Below are 15,702 nucleotides of genomic sequence, written 5' to 3' on the forward strand. Positions count from 1 at the left end.
TTTTATTTTTGCTATTAATGCTTTAGATGCTTTACTTGATTTTCCTATGTACTACCTGTTCTCCATCCTGAAAATACCATTGTCTTTGTTTCTATACCTCTCTCTATTAGTAACTTGGATGTGTGATAGATGTACTTCACTAATACTGTGTGTCAGTGGATTCAATGTCTTGATATAATTTTGTATCATACCTTTCACATTCTTTGAAGTAGTAAGTATTCTTCTAAGCTTAAGTATTTACTAATGCATTCCATTGAATGGGCCTCATTCTTACTTGTTACAGTTAACATCATTCTCACTAATACTTTCCACTTTTCTTCACCAGAAATAGTTTGACATTAAAAGCACAGTGAAGAAGTAGTGACAAAAATAAAAGTGGCTTTTAATGTTTCATCGAGTTTTGATTTTTAATAATTATTAGAAGTTTTATGTTTTAGGGGCTAGTTATGCACAGCTTTTCTCCTGTAAATTCTGTAAAAATAAATGTACTCTTATAGGGTCTTAGAGATTAATGCTTTGGAATAACAAATGTAGAATTTAGGAGTAGCTTATATAGTTTGAGTCTTCTGTTCCCTTTCCTAAACTGACCAGTGCCATTACATGTGATTTCCATCACTTACTGGAACCAAAGCTTTGAAATCCGGTATTTTTGAAAGTCTGCTTGTGCAGGGATTGATGTTAGAATATAGGTTACTGTAGGAAAAATTTCCAGATGAAAAAATCACCCTACTTTTTTGTCTTTCAAAGAGGGTATCTGCTTGGTATGTTCCAGAACATTCCTATCTATGCTTTCAAATGGCCTGGCTCTGATCAAGACTTTGCCAAGTGCAAAAGACTTCACATGAACTGTGTGGCCCTTGCACATGCACACAGCTGTGCTTTGCCTCTTGAGAGCCATGGAGAGAATTTGTCAAGCAGCACTGGACCTGAACTAGGTAGACTACCCTGCCTTACCAAAACAAATTCCTCTCTCGTCCTGTAAGGAAATCACTCTGAGTTTGTGTGGGAGTTCTCTGCAGTGGCTTTAGTGGTAGAATGAAAATGTCACTGTTAATTGGATTTTAGTGTCCCTTCTTGCAAAACTAATCCAATAGAATAATTACCTGCTCTTCTGTTTCAGCTTTCTGACTTAATTTCTTGTTTTCTTTTTCTCCTTTTCCTGTTTATGCTGGGAAAACTTTCTCTTGCTGTCTTACTCTGTCATCTCCAAGGAAAAACCCGCCCAAACGGTAAAAGTTTAAACATAATTGTTTCAATGATACTATCTTTTACTGTTTCAATTGTTCTATCAGTGAAACAAGTGAAAATATTTCAGTCAGAGTAATTATAAAGCTGTGTTTGGTCCAGAGAACTGAATCTGCGTTCAGGTGGGCCTGAACTGCTGCGCTTCTGCATCTGAACGTGGAAGCTGCCTTTAAATGCTGTGAAAAGTCACAGTTCTGCCTATGTTTTGTAGCTGCCCAAACTCTGAAGCTTTTCCCTCACTGCTCTCCCCTCTGCCTGACACAGCCCCCCACGGAAGCACATTGTGGATACCTATACGGAGTTCTACCACACGCCCACCCACAGCGATGCCAGCAAGAAGCGCCTGATTGAAGACACCGAGGACTGGCACCCCCGGACAGGCACCACCCAGTCCCGCTCCTTCCGTATCCTCGCCCAAATCACCGGCACTGATCATAGTGAGTGGCTTGGTGTAAATGAAACAGAAGTTAATGGCCTTGGACAGATAAGTGTTTTTAAAAGCTGGGAGTGAGGGGAGGAAGTAAAAGGGAAAATATTATTGTAAAACTCCTTCAATTGCTAAATAGCTCCGGATATATACATTAATGGACATTATTCCCGATTAAGTTGAATTAGTACATTCTAGGTAAATTTTAAAATTTCCATTTTTACTCTCAAAGATCTTGGCAGATATGTATTTGTTGTTTCTTTCCCCGCCCCGTATGGTCAAAATGGTGACATTCACGTTCAAATTTTATGCTTCAAAAAAATTAGGTTTTCTGATATGTAGAAAGTCTTTGTCAGTCATACAAAAGTATGTTATCTGCAATGATTTAACCAATCAGAAACACAAATCCATAGTTCCTCAGTTTATTCCCACATTATTTTTCCATCCTCTGCTTTTGCTATGGTGTGATTACATGCATTGGTGGAACAAAATAGGTGATATGGAGAAGGTTCATTCCCAGACATATTATTTTATTATAAAACTTCAATTTCATGTTATGCTGTCAGCTATAATTCACTGGCTGAGATCTGTAATTTTATGTGAAAGCCATCAGAAGTACCATCAGGGGCTTTGAGGTTAGTCATGTTCAGACTGAGGCATCTGATGTAGAGGTAATTATTTTATTCTTCTGCTTTTCACAGCTAGTGCTATAATAAAGAAGTCATTGAGGAAATTGGACCCCTTCCTGGGGGCAGATTTGCTTAAATCAAGTATCTCTAGAAGCTAATGATAACATCTCCCCAAGTATGGGCAATTGCCCATGTGTGATAAATATTCTGAATTTGGACAGTTTTCTGATTATTTTGTAGTTCTGCATTGTGCTAGACCATTAATGATAATTTTCTGCATTCAATTCTCTTTACTAGTCCTTGTAAGTCCTTCTAAGGATCTGAACATTGAATAAGATGTTATCCAGTACAAAGAAATTTATTGTGTTGGCAAATACTGTAAAAAATAACTGCAACTAGATTTGCCAATCTTAAAATTAGGGCTGGGAATTTACATTAACCTTAGTGCATACCTCTAGAACCTTGATGGCTCATAGCCTGGCTGCAAACAGATGCTTGGATTATCACCTGTTACAAGTCCACTGAAGGTTTGTCCAAAACAAATGCCTCTCAACTTCCATTCATCTTCACCTTCTCAAATCACCTTTCTCAATGCCAGCATGGAGAGTGGGCCAAGGGAAAGGGCAGAGACCGGCAGAGCCACTTTTCAGCAATCCTACTAGCAAAACAGCTCTTTAAGTTTATAGACACAACTCGTGTCCATTGGGACGTATTTAGAATCAAAACATTCTAAGGATTCTTGTTGTAATGTCTTGCTGTGGTGAATGTCGTGGCACAGGAGAGAATCTCAGTGTGGTGGTACAGTGTCTCTAGTGCCTTGGAAAATAATTTTTTTTCTGTTTTTCTTCAGTGAAAGAACCAGAAAATGAAGCTGCAAAGAAGTCTAAGTGAGTTGATGTTTTGCATTTTTATTATTTTAATACTTTGCATGTCTTGATTCTTAACTTGTAGTGTTTGATGCATTTGTGTGACATCTGTTTTTAAAATGTTGCTTCTTTTTTTGCCTTTTACTTCAGCATGTAAAAGTCAAGATCTTATTCTTCACAGACCTTTTTTAAAATATTGGTGCAGTCCAGTAGTAAAGTTTGTTCAGGGAATTGTGCAGAGATTTTCTGCAAGCTTGGACTGATTTTTTGCCTGTACAAGGTCAGCTTGTTGATGTGTTTTCCTTCTCGTAAGTCTAACCAGGTGTTTTTGCTTTGTGAGTGCACATCAGATTGCAAGGCGTAGCTGGAAGGTATTGGCGTTCTGGACTGCGAATGAGAGTCACCTGTGTCTGTGCTTTGGGATACATGTTGTTCAAAATGAGCACCAACCAGTCACTAAATCTAATGGTTCTTGAAGTCAGTGAGACTTTTCCTACTGACTTAGACTAATGCTGGATCCAGCTGTTTTGACAGAGAGGAATACAAAGTGATAGGAATAGTGCATGGAGTTTGCATGCTTACTTATGAAACTGCTTAAGACAAACTTTCTTTCTTTCTTTCTTATTTTTCTTCTATCACTTCTTTCCACAGGGAAAAGGTTCACAGCCACGTCACTAGCCCCAAATATACAAAATTACGTGACTGGCACCATGAAGTCTCAGCACGTGTTCTTAATGTCCAGTGATTTTACCCAAGTTGCAAAAGCAAAACACAAACACTTCCTTTCTTCTTTTCCATCTGCTTTGCAAAAAAAAAAAAAAAAAAAGACAGAGAAAAAAGAAAATGTATTTCACTAGCCTTTCTGTGAGAGAAATTCTAGCCTTTTCTATACTTTTCTAACACTTTCCTACTGATGTGTAAAAATTGAGATGAAAATGTTTTTGTGCTAATCATTAGTTGACAAAAAGTACGTATTTAAAACAGAACAACTTGGGTGGCTGAATCTCCCAACATGGCAGAGGAGATGGCTCTTTCAGGGGTGTTTTTTGCCTGAAAGGAGTCCTTTGCATTGCTGAGTTACTGTAGGCTGTTAGAAAGCAGAAGATTTTGAAAAAAAGAATAAGAAATTGTATTACCTTGATTTTGGGTCTGGGGGAAGAAGATGAAGAGGGAATATATGCACTTATTTCAAACTGTCATACTTACCAGGATAATTAGCTCAGATTTGACTAGCAGGTCAATTTTAGAGTGGTTGTAAATGTTTTACAAAGTACAGCAAGAAGAGAGACTGCTTTTAAGCAAAGAAAAAATAAATTAAAAAATATATTCCAGTGTTGTGAATTGAAGTGAAAGCTCAATATTAAAATTCTGCTGCTTAGCCTAGTAATATATTCATGTTCTGGAAAACTTAAAAAAAAAGACTAATTGAGCAGAATATTGCTGTGTACTTGTAAGAGCTTCAACACATCTTCTAGCAGGAATAAGATAAGACAGTAGTATTTATTTATTACAGAGTGAAGCTTATAGGCTTTCTTGTGTTTATAAAAGCTTCACAGCCCTATGTCTCTTGTAAAATAATGTATTATAGTAGCTACACATTTATTAATTTATGCATTCTGAAGCTTGAAGAGTATTTTAATAAAAGTTGCTTTTATCTTAGCTCTGTCTATTCTTCTTTTGAGTCTCTCTAACTCCATGAATAGTCTTCTCATGCATGGAACTGAAATTTCATTGCACCTTTACAGGTTATAGGAAGAGAAACAATTAAATCTCCGCGTCACACTAGGAAAAATCTGAATTGTATAAAACTATCCCAGTGTTAGAGTTCCTGATCATGTTAAAAATGGGGTATGTGTTTGTGTTGTCAAAATTAACACAAAATTTGCAGAAAACAGTAAAATTACTGACCCTTTTGGAACTCTACGGGAGTAAGAATTCCACTAAATAAAACTCTCTTTCGGCTTTTGCAGTGCTCATTGAACCAGATAATGTTTCAGACCTCAAAGGTGAATCGTAAAGCACATATAAAAGCCCAGTCTTTCATAAGTGCTCAGTGAGAACCATTGCAATTGGTGTGGACTTTATGCAGCTGATCTACATGCTCTTCTGATGGAATTAGTCGTGTGAACAGATGCTTCTGCAGACTTGGGAGGATTGTTTTTTATTGCACAGATGGGAACTTGAAAGGAATAGAGACCTTTGGTACCATTTTAAGCCTATGTTTCCTTTTCAGAGGGTTTATGCTGCTACACAATACAGCAGTAGCTTATGGTATTTGTCATTTTATCTTTAGGAAAAGACAAACAGAAAATGGAACCTTCAGGTAATAGCCAAGTTATCTAACACTAACAGTCACCAATGTGGATGCCTCACAATGCACAGCATAAAGTAAAACTAGGTTTGCCCTGGTAACGGTGAACCAAGGGATTCCCCATCTTACACACCTTTTGGTTTAACTCCTTAGGGACAGTAGGGGAAATATTCCCTTTAATAACTTCACTAAAGACTGTTTTGATGAGAAGTGCCAATCAGTTTGATTTCTGCCTCCTCCCTCACATAACTTGATAGTGAGTACTGTGTTACTAAACCCAAGTGTGTTACTGAATGCACATACACCACAAAATAATGATTTGATAAATACTGCATATTAAAATACGAATGTGAAGTAGTGTATTAAAATTGTTTTGCTGGGTATATATAATGTCTTTATGAATGGAAAAAAGATGGGAGTTTCAGAGAACATCGATGCAATGAAAAATATGCGAGATTATCACTTAGACTCCTTGTAAAGGTTTGTTCTTAAGAGCAGAATCGTTTGACCTTCCATTTTTTTTACCTTTGGAGATGTCCCTAGGTAATGAGAATATTTTCATGTTGTTATTAAACTTAACATTATGTTTATCTATCTTACCAGCTCTTATCCCTTCAAAGGGTGAGTTACTTTAGCAAGAAATAGAAGAAAAAAAACCTCTTTACTTTAGGCTACTAAAATTATTAATTTTCTATAAATTCATAATAAAAAAAATCACTAGTTCAAAAAATATTTTATGAATGGTGAAATTAATTTCATTTAGTATTTTAAAGGTGTCATTTCTTCACCCAAAATCCCCATTGCACAGCAGTTACTGGTGTTAAATTTTTGACTTTTTGTTATTGTTTCCAAAACAATGGACCAATTTTTCATTTGCATGTGAATAACATGCCCTAGCTCATGTCTGATTCCCAGCATAAATCTGATCTTTGAAATTATTCTGAATGTTTTTTGATTTAAATGAATAAGCTTAAATTTTGGAGATCTCCTAGTAGTATTAATATGATAACGAAATAGAAACTTCTCTTTCATCAGTAATCTACAGAAAAGTATCCCAATTTAGTAATATTCAGCTTTTCAGGCAGGCACTGTCCAAGACAAATGTTCTGCCTGTTTTTTATTATTGTTTATTTCTAAACTGTAATTCACTAGGGATTTTTGTGTGGATAAACCAGATTTTTGTCTTCAGCAGCTGGAAGGATGGGAAGTATAAAGCACTCACTGAAATGTGTGAATTGCAGCTCTTAAGTCAGTTACTTAAAACTTAGACAGTGTCTGGCCTTTGTATAAAGTTCATTTATATATTTCAGTAACTGATTAGTTCTATTTCTGCAGCACCCTATTTCCAGCTTTCATTTAAATGTTCACTTTTAACCATCTCCTTTTGAGCAATGAGGTACAAATTTGGTTTTGGCCTTAAATTGAGTCAGTTCATTGTCCTAAGTGAAGATATGTTTGCATTTTCCAGATTTGTAGTTTAGTTAATCCATAGAAGCTGGAAAATATTTGTTCTAGTCTTGGTCAGTCCTGAAGAAACCTGTCATGAATCATGTATTTATTTTTTTCTCCCTTATGTCATAAATACATGTAAAGCATACATGGTGATCTACCTGATGGAGCAGGAGCCCAGGATACCTATATTAATTTGAATAAGAACTCCATAGCTACCCCGATTGTGGAGATGCCACCTACACCAGAATTTCCATCCACATCTTTACCACCTATGAGGTCTGCTCCCTGGTCATTCCTAAGTGTTCAATAATTTTCAGCACTTAAGGGTCCCTATTTTTTTAAGATACTTAATTCTGCATGCTAATATAAGAAAAAAAAAAAGAAAGGCATCAATACCTGCCCCTGTGGCTAATTTAGTCTGCTCAAAATTTGTTGATATGATTGCACTCTACCGTGTAGCTCACTTTTATTTTTGTGTATGACAGTGATGTGTCTGACAGGTGCTTTTCTTCAAGTAGAGTGCTTTAAGACAACATTATATAGATTTGGGTTTTTTTTCCTACCACAACTGAGTAAAAGAAAGGACATGAAAACTATTGAGAAATAAGTAGTCTAACCTTCACAAAACTAACACCCTAAGAAAGTTATAGCAAAAGCATATAAAGCTTCAGGAGTGAATCCTACTAGCACTTGTGTCACTCTCTTTTCCAGTATTTCCTAAAGTTTTCCATCTAATCCTATATATATATATATATATATATATATATATATATGTGTGTTCCATCTTTGTAAATGTAAAATACTACTTGGCTTTGTGAGTTCCAAAGCAGCAGGACACTCTCAGCCTTCACTGATAGCATGATACTTCCTAACAATGTTTTGCATAATTTTATTCCCCTAATTGTATTTTGCTGCGAACTCTGTGGTCTTTTTGGTGGTTTGGAGTGGGCTGGGAGGAGGATTATGTCTTTTTGTTATTGTTTGGAGATTTTTTTTTTCAATTTACTAACACTTTCATGAAGTGTTTCCTGTTCTGCATACTATTTTATGTGGATTAAAAGTCTCTTTCTCTGTGTGTCTTCACTTGGTTTTATGACTATGAATGGAGTGAAAACAGTGCTAAACCAGAACCTAGAGCTGCTCTTTTGCCAGCAGCAGACTCCTGCCCTGGCAGTGTCCTCTCTCCCAGACTTTCTGAATGTACTGCCACAGCAGCTTCTGGGAGGTAAATTATTCACAGGAATTTTTGCTTCACTTAATGATCTGTCTATATGTTCTAGTCTGCATTTGTCTGTCTTGGGGGAGAGAGGGTTGTTTGTCATTTACTTAAAATAAACTTCATTAATCTGCCTTGACTAGGGATTTTCCTGGAAATGGTAGGAGGGGGAAGAGAAAATTTGAATAAAGCTGAGGAGATTCATGAACAGTCTCAGGGATACCAGTTAAAATAAGATGCAATATTTAACATATGTACATTTTCAGTGGGTGTCCACCATATCAGTTGGATGGAGTAGCTTTTCAGTGGTCTCAATAACTCAAAAGTAAATATGGATTTAAAAACATAAAAGTAATTTTTTGAACTATGGATTATTTATTTCATTACACTATGCTGTGTTACAATGCAATCAAAGAAATCTGAGGGAATATCTATAAAATTTCCTGTCATTGGCCTTGGATAGTTTTACTGGTGCTTATCTTGACAGGTTGGTGGTGTTTTGGTGGTCATCTATAAGTACTAGACAGCAACAGTAATTTGAAGGGTTATGGTGCTCTTATTGAAGGTCAATAGCATTTTCTGAGGGTTTGTATTTCATTGTGCAGCAGTGTAGCTAGTATTCATTAAACATATACAAAGTACAAAGTTGTAACATGAAACAAAGCTGTTCCTTTAAAAATGAGAGTTAAATGAACAGTGCCTAGCTTTGCCAGGCCCCTAGACAGAGACTCATGCTTGTGCAAAGCATACAGAAATAAACTGTTGGTCACACCTGTGTGGGCTTTCTGCAACTAGAAGACTAATATTAAATTTGGAATTAATAGTCTCACCTTTAAAGCAGTAGTCTCAATTAGTTGAAAGGTGAGGAGAAACTTCACATCAAAATGAAAACCTCTTTTGTTGTCTTTTGAAGACTTTTTTTTTTTGTCTAGGAGATGGTGGGTACCTCCATGAGCTAACATGACATTAGGCAGGAAGGGGTGGTGGGTGATGGTGGGCTGGGTACTTTCATAGTAACCTTTGGTTTGAACCAATACAGTGAAGATTTGGTTGTGAGGTTTTCAGCAGCACACATTCTCTTAAATCACCAAAGATGAAAAATACGCCTAGAAGATGTATGGCAATACCCCTGGTGAGGTTTTGTTTTTTAAGCAGAAAACCTGGATGAAAAGGGCAGGGGAAAAAGTACTACTTTGAGACTTGATTTTCATGACTTCCAGTGAAACTCTAGGATGATTGCATCTACTTGCCCCGTCCCTGAAAGTGTTCAAGACCAAGACCATGTTGGATGGAGCTCTGAGCAACCTGGTTTAGTGAAACGTGTCCCTGTCCCACAGCAGGGGTGTTGGAACTGGGTAATCTTTAAGGTCCTGCCAACCCAGACTATTCTATGATTCTGCTGAGCTGCAGAAATGCCTTGCAGATACCACTACATCTACTGTGTTCTGAGTACCAAGGGGTCTTTTCTAAATCCCAGCTTTGCGTCTGAGTCCAGGAAAAGGAAATTTAAATCTACTCTCACTCAAGACTTACAGCTCTAAGTTTATTATTTGGCAAAATTAGCCTAGCAAGAGAACAGCTTTAAAATGAGAAATCAGAAAGGACAACTATGTTCATGGTGGTTCAGGATGAGAGCCAAAGTATTTATACAAAACAAAATAGATGATAGAATCTTCTGCTTAAGAAGGTCAGAAATCTGAGGAGCTTCTGCAGAGCTGTAGAAGACAGGTTTAGCATTGAGTATGGGAAGGAAAACAGAAATTACCAAGTTGTATAGTGTTGTCTCTCCTGAAATGAGGTATCATAAGCATAGCAACTGTATGTGATGTTTATGTTTTATTACTGAGCTGATGTCCCTGCTTTTATAACACTCTTTTGGGTAGGAAATACAGCAGATCTGATATTCAAAACCACCTTTTTACAAAATGCGAGCTATCAGAAATCTGTATGAAGCAATCGATGACTGCTATGTCAGGCTTTTGGTACAGCTAAATTGGGCCATCCAGAGGTCAGTAGACTTGCTCTTGCTCCTGAAGCCTTGCATTTGTTGTCAGTGACTGGCATAGGTCCTCATTTTCCTAATGGGCTCCATCTTTTCTTGGCTGAAGCTCTGTGATTTATACCACCCACTACTAAACCACCAAGAAAGAGAAAGCTTGCTGTGAAATGTATGGACGATCTGGATTTGATTACTAGATTAAAGTTAAGTTCACTGCTTGTAAGGCAGACTTCATAATGGTTTTTTATTTTAGTTTTAGTTCTTTATTGAAAGCCTCAACTAGTTGCATGGCAGTATAGCAAACTGCTGTAATTTATAGTGTATTATTACTCTATTTCACATATGCAATGTCCTCCTATAAGTTTAACAGTAAAATATTTAAAAGCAATTACTGCCTTTCCAGAAAGTTGCAAAATGTCATCTTAAAAAGTAATCCTGGCAACTTTAGACCATGTAAACCACAGAATCTGGCACTTCCTGAGAAATTACATAACTAATGTAAAGCAGATGCAATGCCAGCAGGTCTTTAGATTGCTCTTTTATATACATGCTTTTTACAGTCATAAAGACTTTTATATTTTCTTTTAGTGGAATTACTCCTGATATAAATACAAAGCTGCAGTATTAAATAGTAGGTATTAAACTTGATCTTTGTTGTGTACTTTTTGACAAGTGGGCAGCCAAGAATATTCTCTGCAGAAATTGTAGTCTCCGAGACTAATTTCTTACTCCTTTTCTAGCTACTGCCAAATCAAGTGAGAAATGAATATACAATGAGTTTGTATTCACTGTTTGTATGAATAAGACTTAGAGTCATCCTGCTCTCCCTTTGGAGCATATACTGTGCATGACTCAGTCCCCTCATCCTCATCTCTTCAAGGCCCTTTTTATGACTTAAAAAACTTCATATAGATGCTGTATGAAGTTTTGGAGAACTTGGTCAGTTCCAGGAGAGGGCAGAATCTGTGTCCACCTGTTTTGATGCAAATTGTTAACTGCTGCTGTACTTTCTTCAACTCAGCCAGGTGTCGTTTTTGTCAGGTTTGATGTTTCTTCATCAGTTTTTCTAATCAACTTCCCTCAGTTCTAGTCAACACAAAAAGGGAATTTGCAAAGACAGAAGTTGCTCATTTAATTGGCAAATGAGTGTCAGGTTGGGGAGGAGCCTTGGGCTGACCAAATTAAAACTGTCAGATCTTTAATAGTTGTTTTGATTTAATGACAAGCAAGAGGAAGTAAAATATGGAGGGAGAATATTCCTTTCGTGTGGTGAATGTGACTTGTCCTGCTTCCTTTTATTCCCTAGAACTTCTGTTTAAGAACCTTTTGGAAATCTTAGCCAAGCAGGCACCTCAATTTTTCAGATTTTAAATACCAGCAGCCAAGTAGTCACAACGTGTAACGTGTCATCTACTTACACTAGGTAGAGTTTCTAATATACTGGTTTTGCACTTGTTCAAGTTCATTGTCTTCTGAGTAACTAGCCAAATATTTTGGGCTTGTGGTTAAAGAAGCACTCAAACTTCAGCTGTAAAAATGCCCCCAAAATTGGTTTCAGCATGGTCTGATTCCTAGGGGATGAGTGTTTGCTTCCTAGGAAAGAAGGACAAAAAGCCCTCCCCTGCTATTCACTTAATCTTCTTTCAAAAGATGCAAGAACACCGATTAGAAAGAGTTGTCAATTGCTGTCTTGTATTTTCAATCAATTGAGAGATTTCTTCTCTGTATATTGTCTCATTATAAGTACTTGTGGAATTAACATCACCTAGGAAAATTACTGTGGAGTTGCCTGCCCCAGATGCAGCAAGCTTTTTGCCAGCAGATAAAGCACCTCATCTCCCTGCAAAGTGTTCTGTGGCCACCCAGATACCTGAGTTCCCGTTGCCTGCTGCCCCGGCAGGGTGGGTGCCTCCTGCAGCCCTGCATGTGGAAACAGCCCATGGGCTGCCTCCTGCTTCTGCCAGGTACATGCAAGCCACCTGCGTTAGAAAGGCAGGATTTGAAACTATAATCTTGCATACATTAAAGCACAGAACAGTTCATTTGAAGGGACTTTAAAGATCGTCTAGCTCCAACACTCCCCTGTCATGGGCACGGACACCTTCCACTAGACCAGGTTGCTCAAACCCCTGCAAGTCTGGCCTTGAACATTTCCAAGGTTGAGGCATCCAGCTTCTCTGGGCAACCTGCTCCAGTTCCTCACCACCCTCACAGTAAAGAATTGCTTTTTAAAATCTAATCTAAATCTCTCCTTTTTTAGTTAAAGGCATAAAGTGCACCTGGTTTTTTTATGATGATGTGGTCAAGATGAAGCAGCTTACAATTGTCTCCTGACTCTCTGAGAATTTTCATAATAATTAGAAATTCAGGTAGCTTTTACACAAACATAATTTTAAAATTAAAACAGCCCTTTGATGGAGGAGGAGAAGCAGTCATGGGTAGAAGATTCACTTGAACTTTTTTTTGCCCAAGTTGGTGACATGAGGAAAATACATAGTGTCCAAGTGTAGAAGGTTTGGGGGGGAAGGTGAAGTGAGCATAATGCATGCAGCTTTGATAGTCCACATCTAATTCACCTGACTTCCAAAGGTTTGTCACCCTTGCTACAAAGTGTGTGTCTTTAAATTGTCAAATAGCCTGAAGTGTTTGGAGCAGAATACAAGAATTATCTTGTGATGGGACATCTGGAATATAGTGTTTATTGGTGCTGAAACAAAGTGCTTCCTTCAGTAATGAACACTACAGGATATTAAACCACACCTGTTTTTTTAGTTTGTTTGGGATTTTTTTTGTTGTTTTTTATAGGTAAAGGGGGCTTTTAAAAAAAGTCCTTGAATGAACTCCTCCTAAGCTTTAGGTAGCCAGAGGTGTAATAAGTGTTTGATTAATTACTTTCCTTCTCTTGCTGCTTTTGGGCAGGCACGAAGCATCTCTTCCTACTTGCGAAGCAGGTTCTTTCAATACAATCTCAAGCTTTCAGTCTAAATCATCTATGAGTCATACAAGGTAAATCTTTTAAGATATACCTACAGCAGACTGCTACACACGAGCAAGATATTCAGGCGGTGGTTTTGTACTTAAATCTGAGAAGTGGTATATAGCTGTGTAAGTGTTTGGAGTGTTCTGTTGATTTTTGTAGTTATTTTTAAAAATACACATCAATTCAGTGGATAATCTTGACATTTTAAAATAAGAACCTGCCACATATTCACCAGTGTAGAAATTATTTTGAAGCCAGTCTGATTTTTCACATTTTTTCTGTCTGTTCATGTTCCTTTATACCTATGTAATGTAGGGAAAATGAAAATGGGGTGAGAATCACACTGAATTTGGTAAAAGTGGCTAAAAACGGACCTGCTGAAGTTAATATCAGCAAATATTCCAAACTTTTCTGTGTTTATTATTTATTATGAAAAAGAGAAGAAGGTAAATGATCTTTGAGGCTTGTTCTGTCCATACCATGGAGACATGTAGGGATCCACATGGAGTGTTCTGGGCTCTGGTTCAGTGGGAATGACCCAGGTGTGTGAAGCAGAGTCTAGGATGTGGAATTTGAAGGCTGACAGATGCTAAATGTAAGTTTTCCAGCCATTAGTGTGGTCTGGTATTGTATTGTGTCTCTGTCAATCTTTCCTACTTTCTCTGTTTTCTCCTGTGTTGGCTCAAAGCTTCTGTGCTACAAAAGTACTGCTGGAAAATCCATCAGGAAGTCTGCCGATCCTTGGATCCACTCCTTTTCCAGTTCTTTCTCCTTTTGAGCAGAGATCAAAAATTAAGAGCATGGCTGCTGCTGCTGTGTCTGCTGCTCTTGCTGTTCGGGCCAGGTAGACATCTACTTTGAAAGGAATGTTTTATAGCTTGATTTAAGAAAGTTCAAGTTCACACAAGAAAAATTGGTTCCTGGCAGGGTTGTGAAATCAGCTGTTTCACAAGAGAGTGGTGGGCAAGTCATTAGAATATGTCCAAGGCTCCCATGCCCCATTTTTAGCTTAGTTCCAGACTGCCACTCTGAACCTTGGTGAGTAATTCTACCATTCTGTTCCTCATGATACCCGTTTTACAGTTCAGTTAGTAAATTAACTGTAAATAACATTTGTGTTCCATGGGTAACAGTGAATAATTTGTATCTTTGAGGAACTTCGATGCTTGAAAACAATAACTTTCTGGGCTCCACCTAAGTCTTTACTGTATTACTTTTTATAATTAGATCAAAAATTTTGCGAAGTTTTTGAATCATCCATTCATTTCAGTAAAATAGTTTTTGAGTATACAATAACACATATGCTTTTCTAAATGACGTGGATGCCCTAAAGTACTAATAAATTATGTACATTATAAAGCATACACAAAACCAGAAAATTTTTAAAAATATTAAAAAAGAATAAATAAACACCATTTCCCAATCTCTTTTTATTTTACTTTTCTAATGGTAAAAAAAAAAATTCTTCTCACACCCTAGGGGGTTGTCTTGTGCATACCCTGAAGTATGCAACCTCCACTTCGTGAACTTCTTATTTAAACATAATTCCTACATCAGTTATCCTGGGTTCAGTTTCTCCATATAGGCTTTTCATGAAGGTTTTTGCGTTTTCAGTGGTGCCTGCCAACTTGGACTTTGTGTAGTCACCTTGTTTGTTTGTGGGGTCTTTTAAAATGCTTGCTAGACTCTCTGAACCTGGTGTCTACCGCTCTCTCTTGGATGCCCTGCTCATCACTCCTGTCGCCAAGCCTCCTCTTCAGGCTGTGGGACCCTCTAGGAAGTCCATAAGTGCTCTGGAGTTGCCAAAGAGCAAAAGGTATTGTCTGAGTGTGGGACACAATTGGCACTTGGGGCTCACAGGAAACTGGCATCTCCTTCAAAGCATGTTTTTGTCATCTGCATGCTTGCAGCAATGCACTTGTTCGGGTCTTTGACATGAGGTCACCAACCCCAACTATCTGCACCCTGGTCCTGCTGATGGTGTTTGTGCAAGTCTACCGTATTAAGTGAGCATTTCCTCACCCACATCAAATGCTTTTCTAATGTGCATGGTGCTGTTTGTGTTGTGTTATGAACTAAATAGCCAGCTAGAGAAGAAACAAGGTACTCTGGCTTGAAACCTCTATCTGACTGAATTATTTGCAACATTTCCTTGAGCAAGTAAGCAGTGTGTTGGATTGCAAGAGTGCTCCAGGAACAAAGAGCTGCTATTTTCAAAGCTCACTTTTAACGTATAAAATCAAATAACTGGTATGCAGTCTAGCAAATAACTTATAAAAATTATTTGCTGTCTAGGCCCTTTGTTCCAGCACTGATTCTGTTCAGTGCACAGGACTGTTTGTTCTCATTTCCTGACCGCAGCTACGTTACTGCTTGCTTCAGTGGAAAGCTGCTTTTATGACTTCAGCTGCAAAGGGAGAAGTCTCTCGTTATTTTACAGGGCAGTATGTATTAAGTTGTCCTAAGGAAGAAATATTTTTTGGCTTTTCATGTACTTATTTGCATTTTCACAAATATTAGACCCTTCTACAGATAAGGCCAAATTACAAGCAGAGCTGAGATTGACTTGATGTAGAG

At 37.6% G+C, this 15,702-nt stretch overlaps 1 protein-coding gene across 10 annotated transcripts in view; it reads left to right on the forward strand.

Annotated features, from left to right (window-relative positions):
• The window catches only part of PDLIM5 (PDZ and LIM domain 5), a 131,078-nt gene that overhangs the window by 78,758 nt on the left and 36,618 nt on the right, over positions 1 to 15,702 (forward strand). For 4 of the 10 annotated variants that reach the window (XM_071555871.1, XM_071555870.1, XM_071555874.1 and 1 more), the window contains exons 6-8: positions 1,212 to 1,229; positions 1,510 to 1,682; positions 3,152 to 3,188. In XM_071555871.1, coding sequence (XP_071411972.1) covers positions 1,212 to 1,229; positions 1,510 to 1,682; positions 3,152 to 3,188 — 228 coding nt within the window. Of the gene's footprint in view, positions 1 to 1,211; positions 1,230 to 1,509; positions 1,683 to 3,151; positions 3,189 to 3,818; positions 5,996 to 15,702 lie in introns of those variants that run through there. The other 6 variants (XM_071555876.1, XM_071555877.1, XM_071555879.1 and 3 more) reach the window with 3 other exon arrangements.

Source organism: Pithys albifrons, chromosome 5 (assembly GCF_047495875.1).
Source record: "Pithys albifrons albifrons isolate INPA30051 chromosome 5, PitAlb_v1, whole genome shotgun sequence".
Classification (NCBI taxonomy): Eukaryota; Metazoa; Chordata; class Aves; order Passeriformes; family Thamnophilidae; genus Pithys; species Pithys albifrons.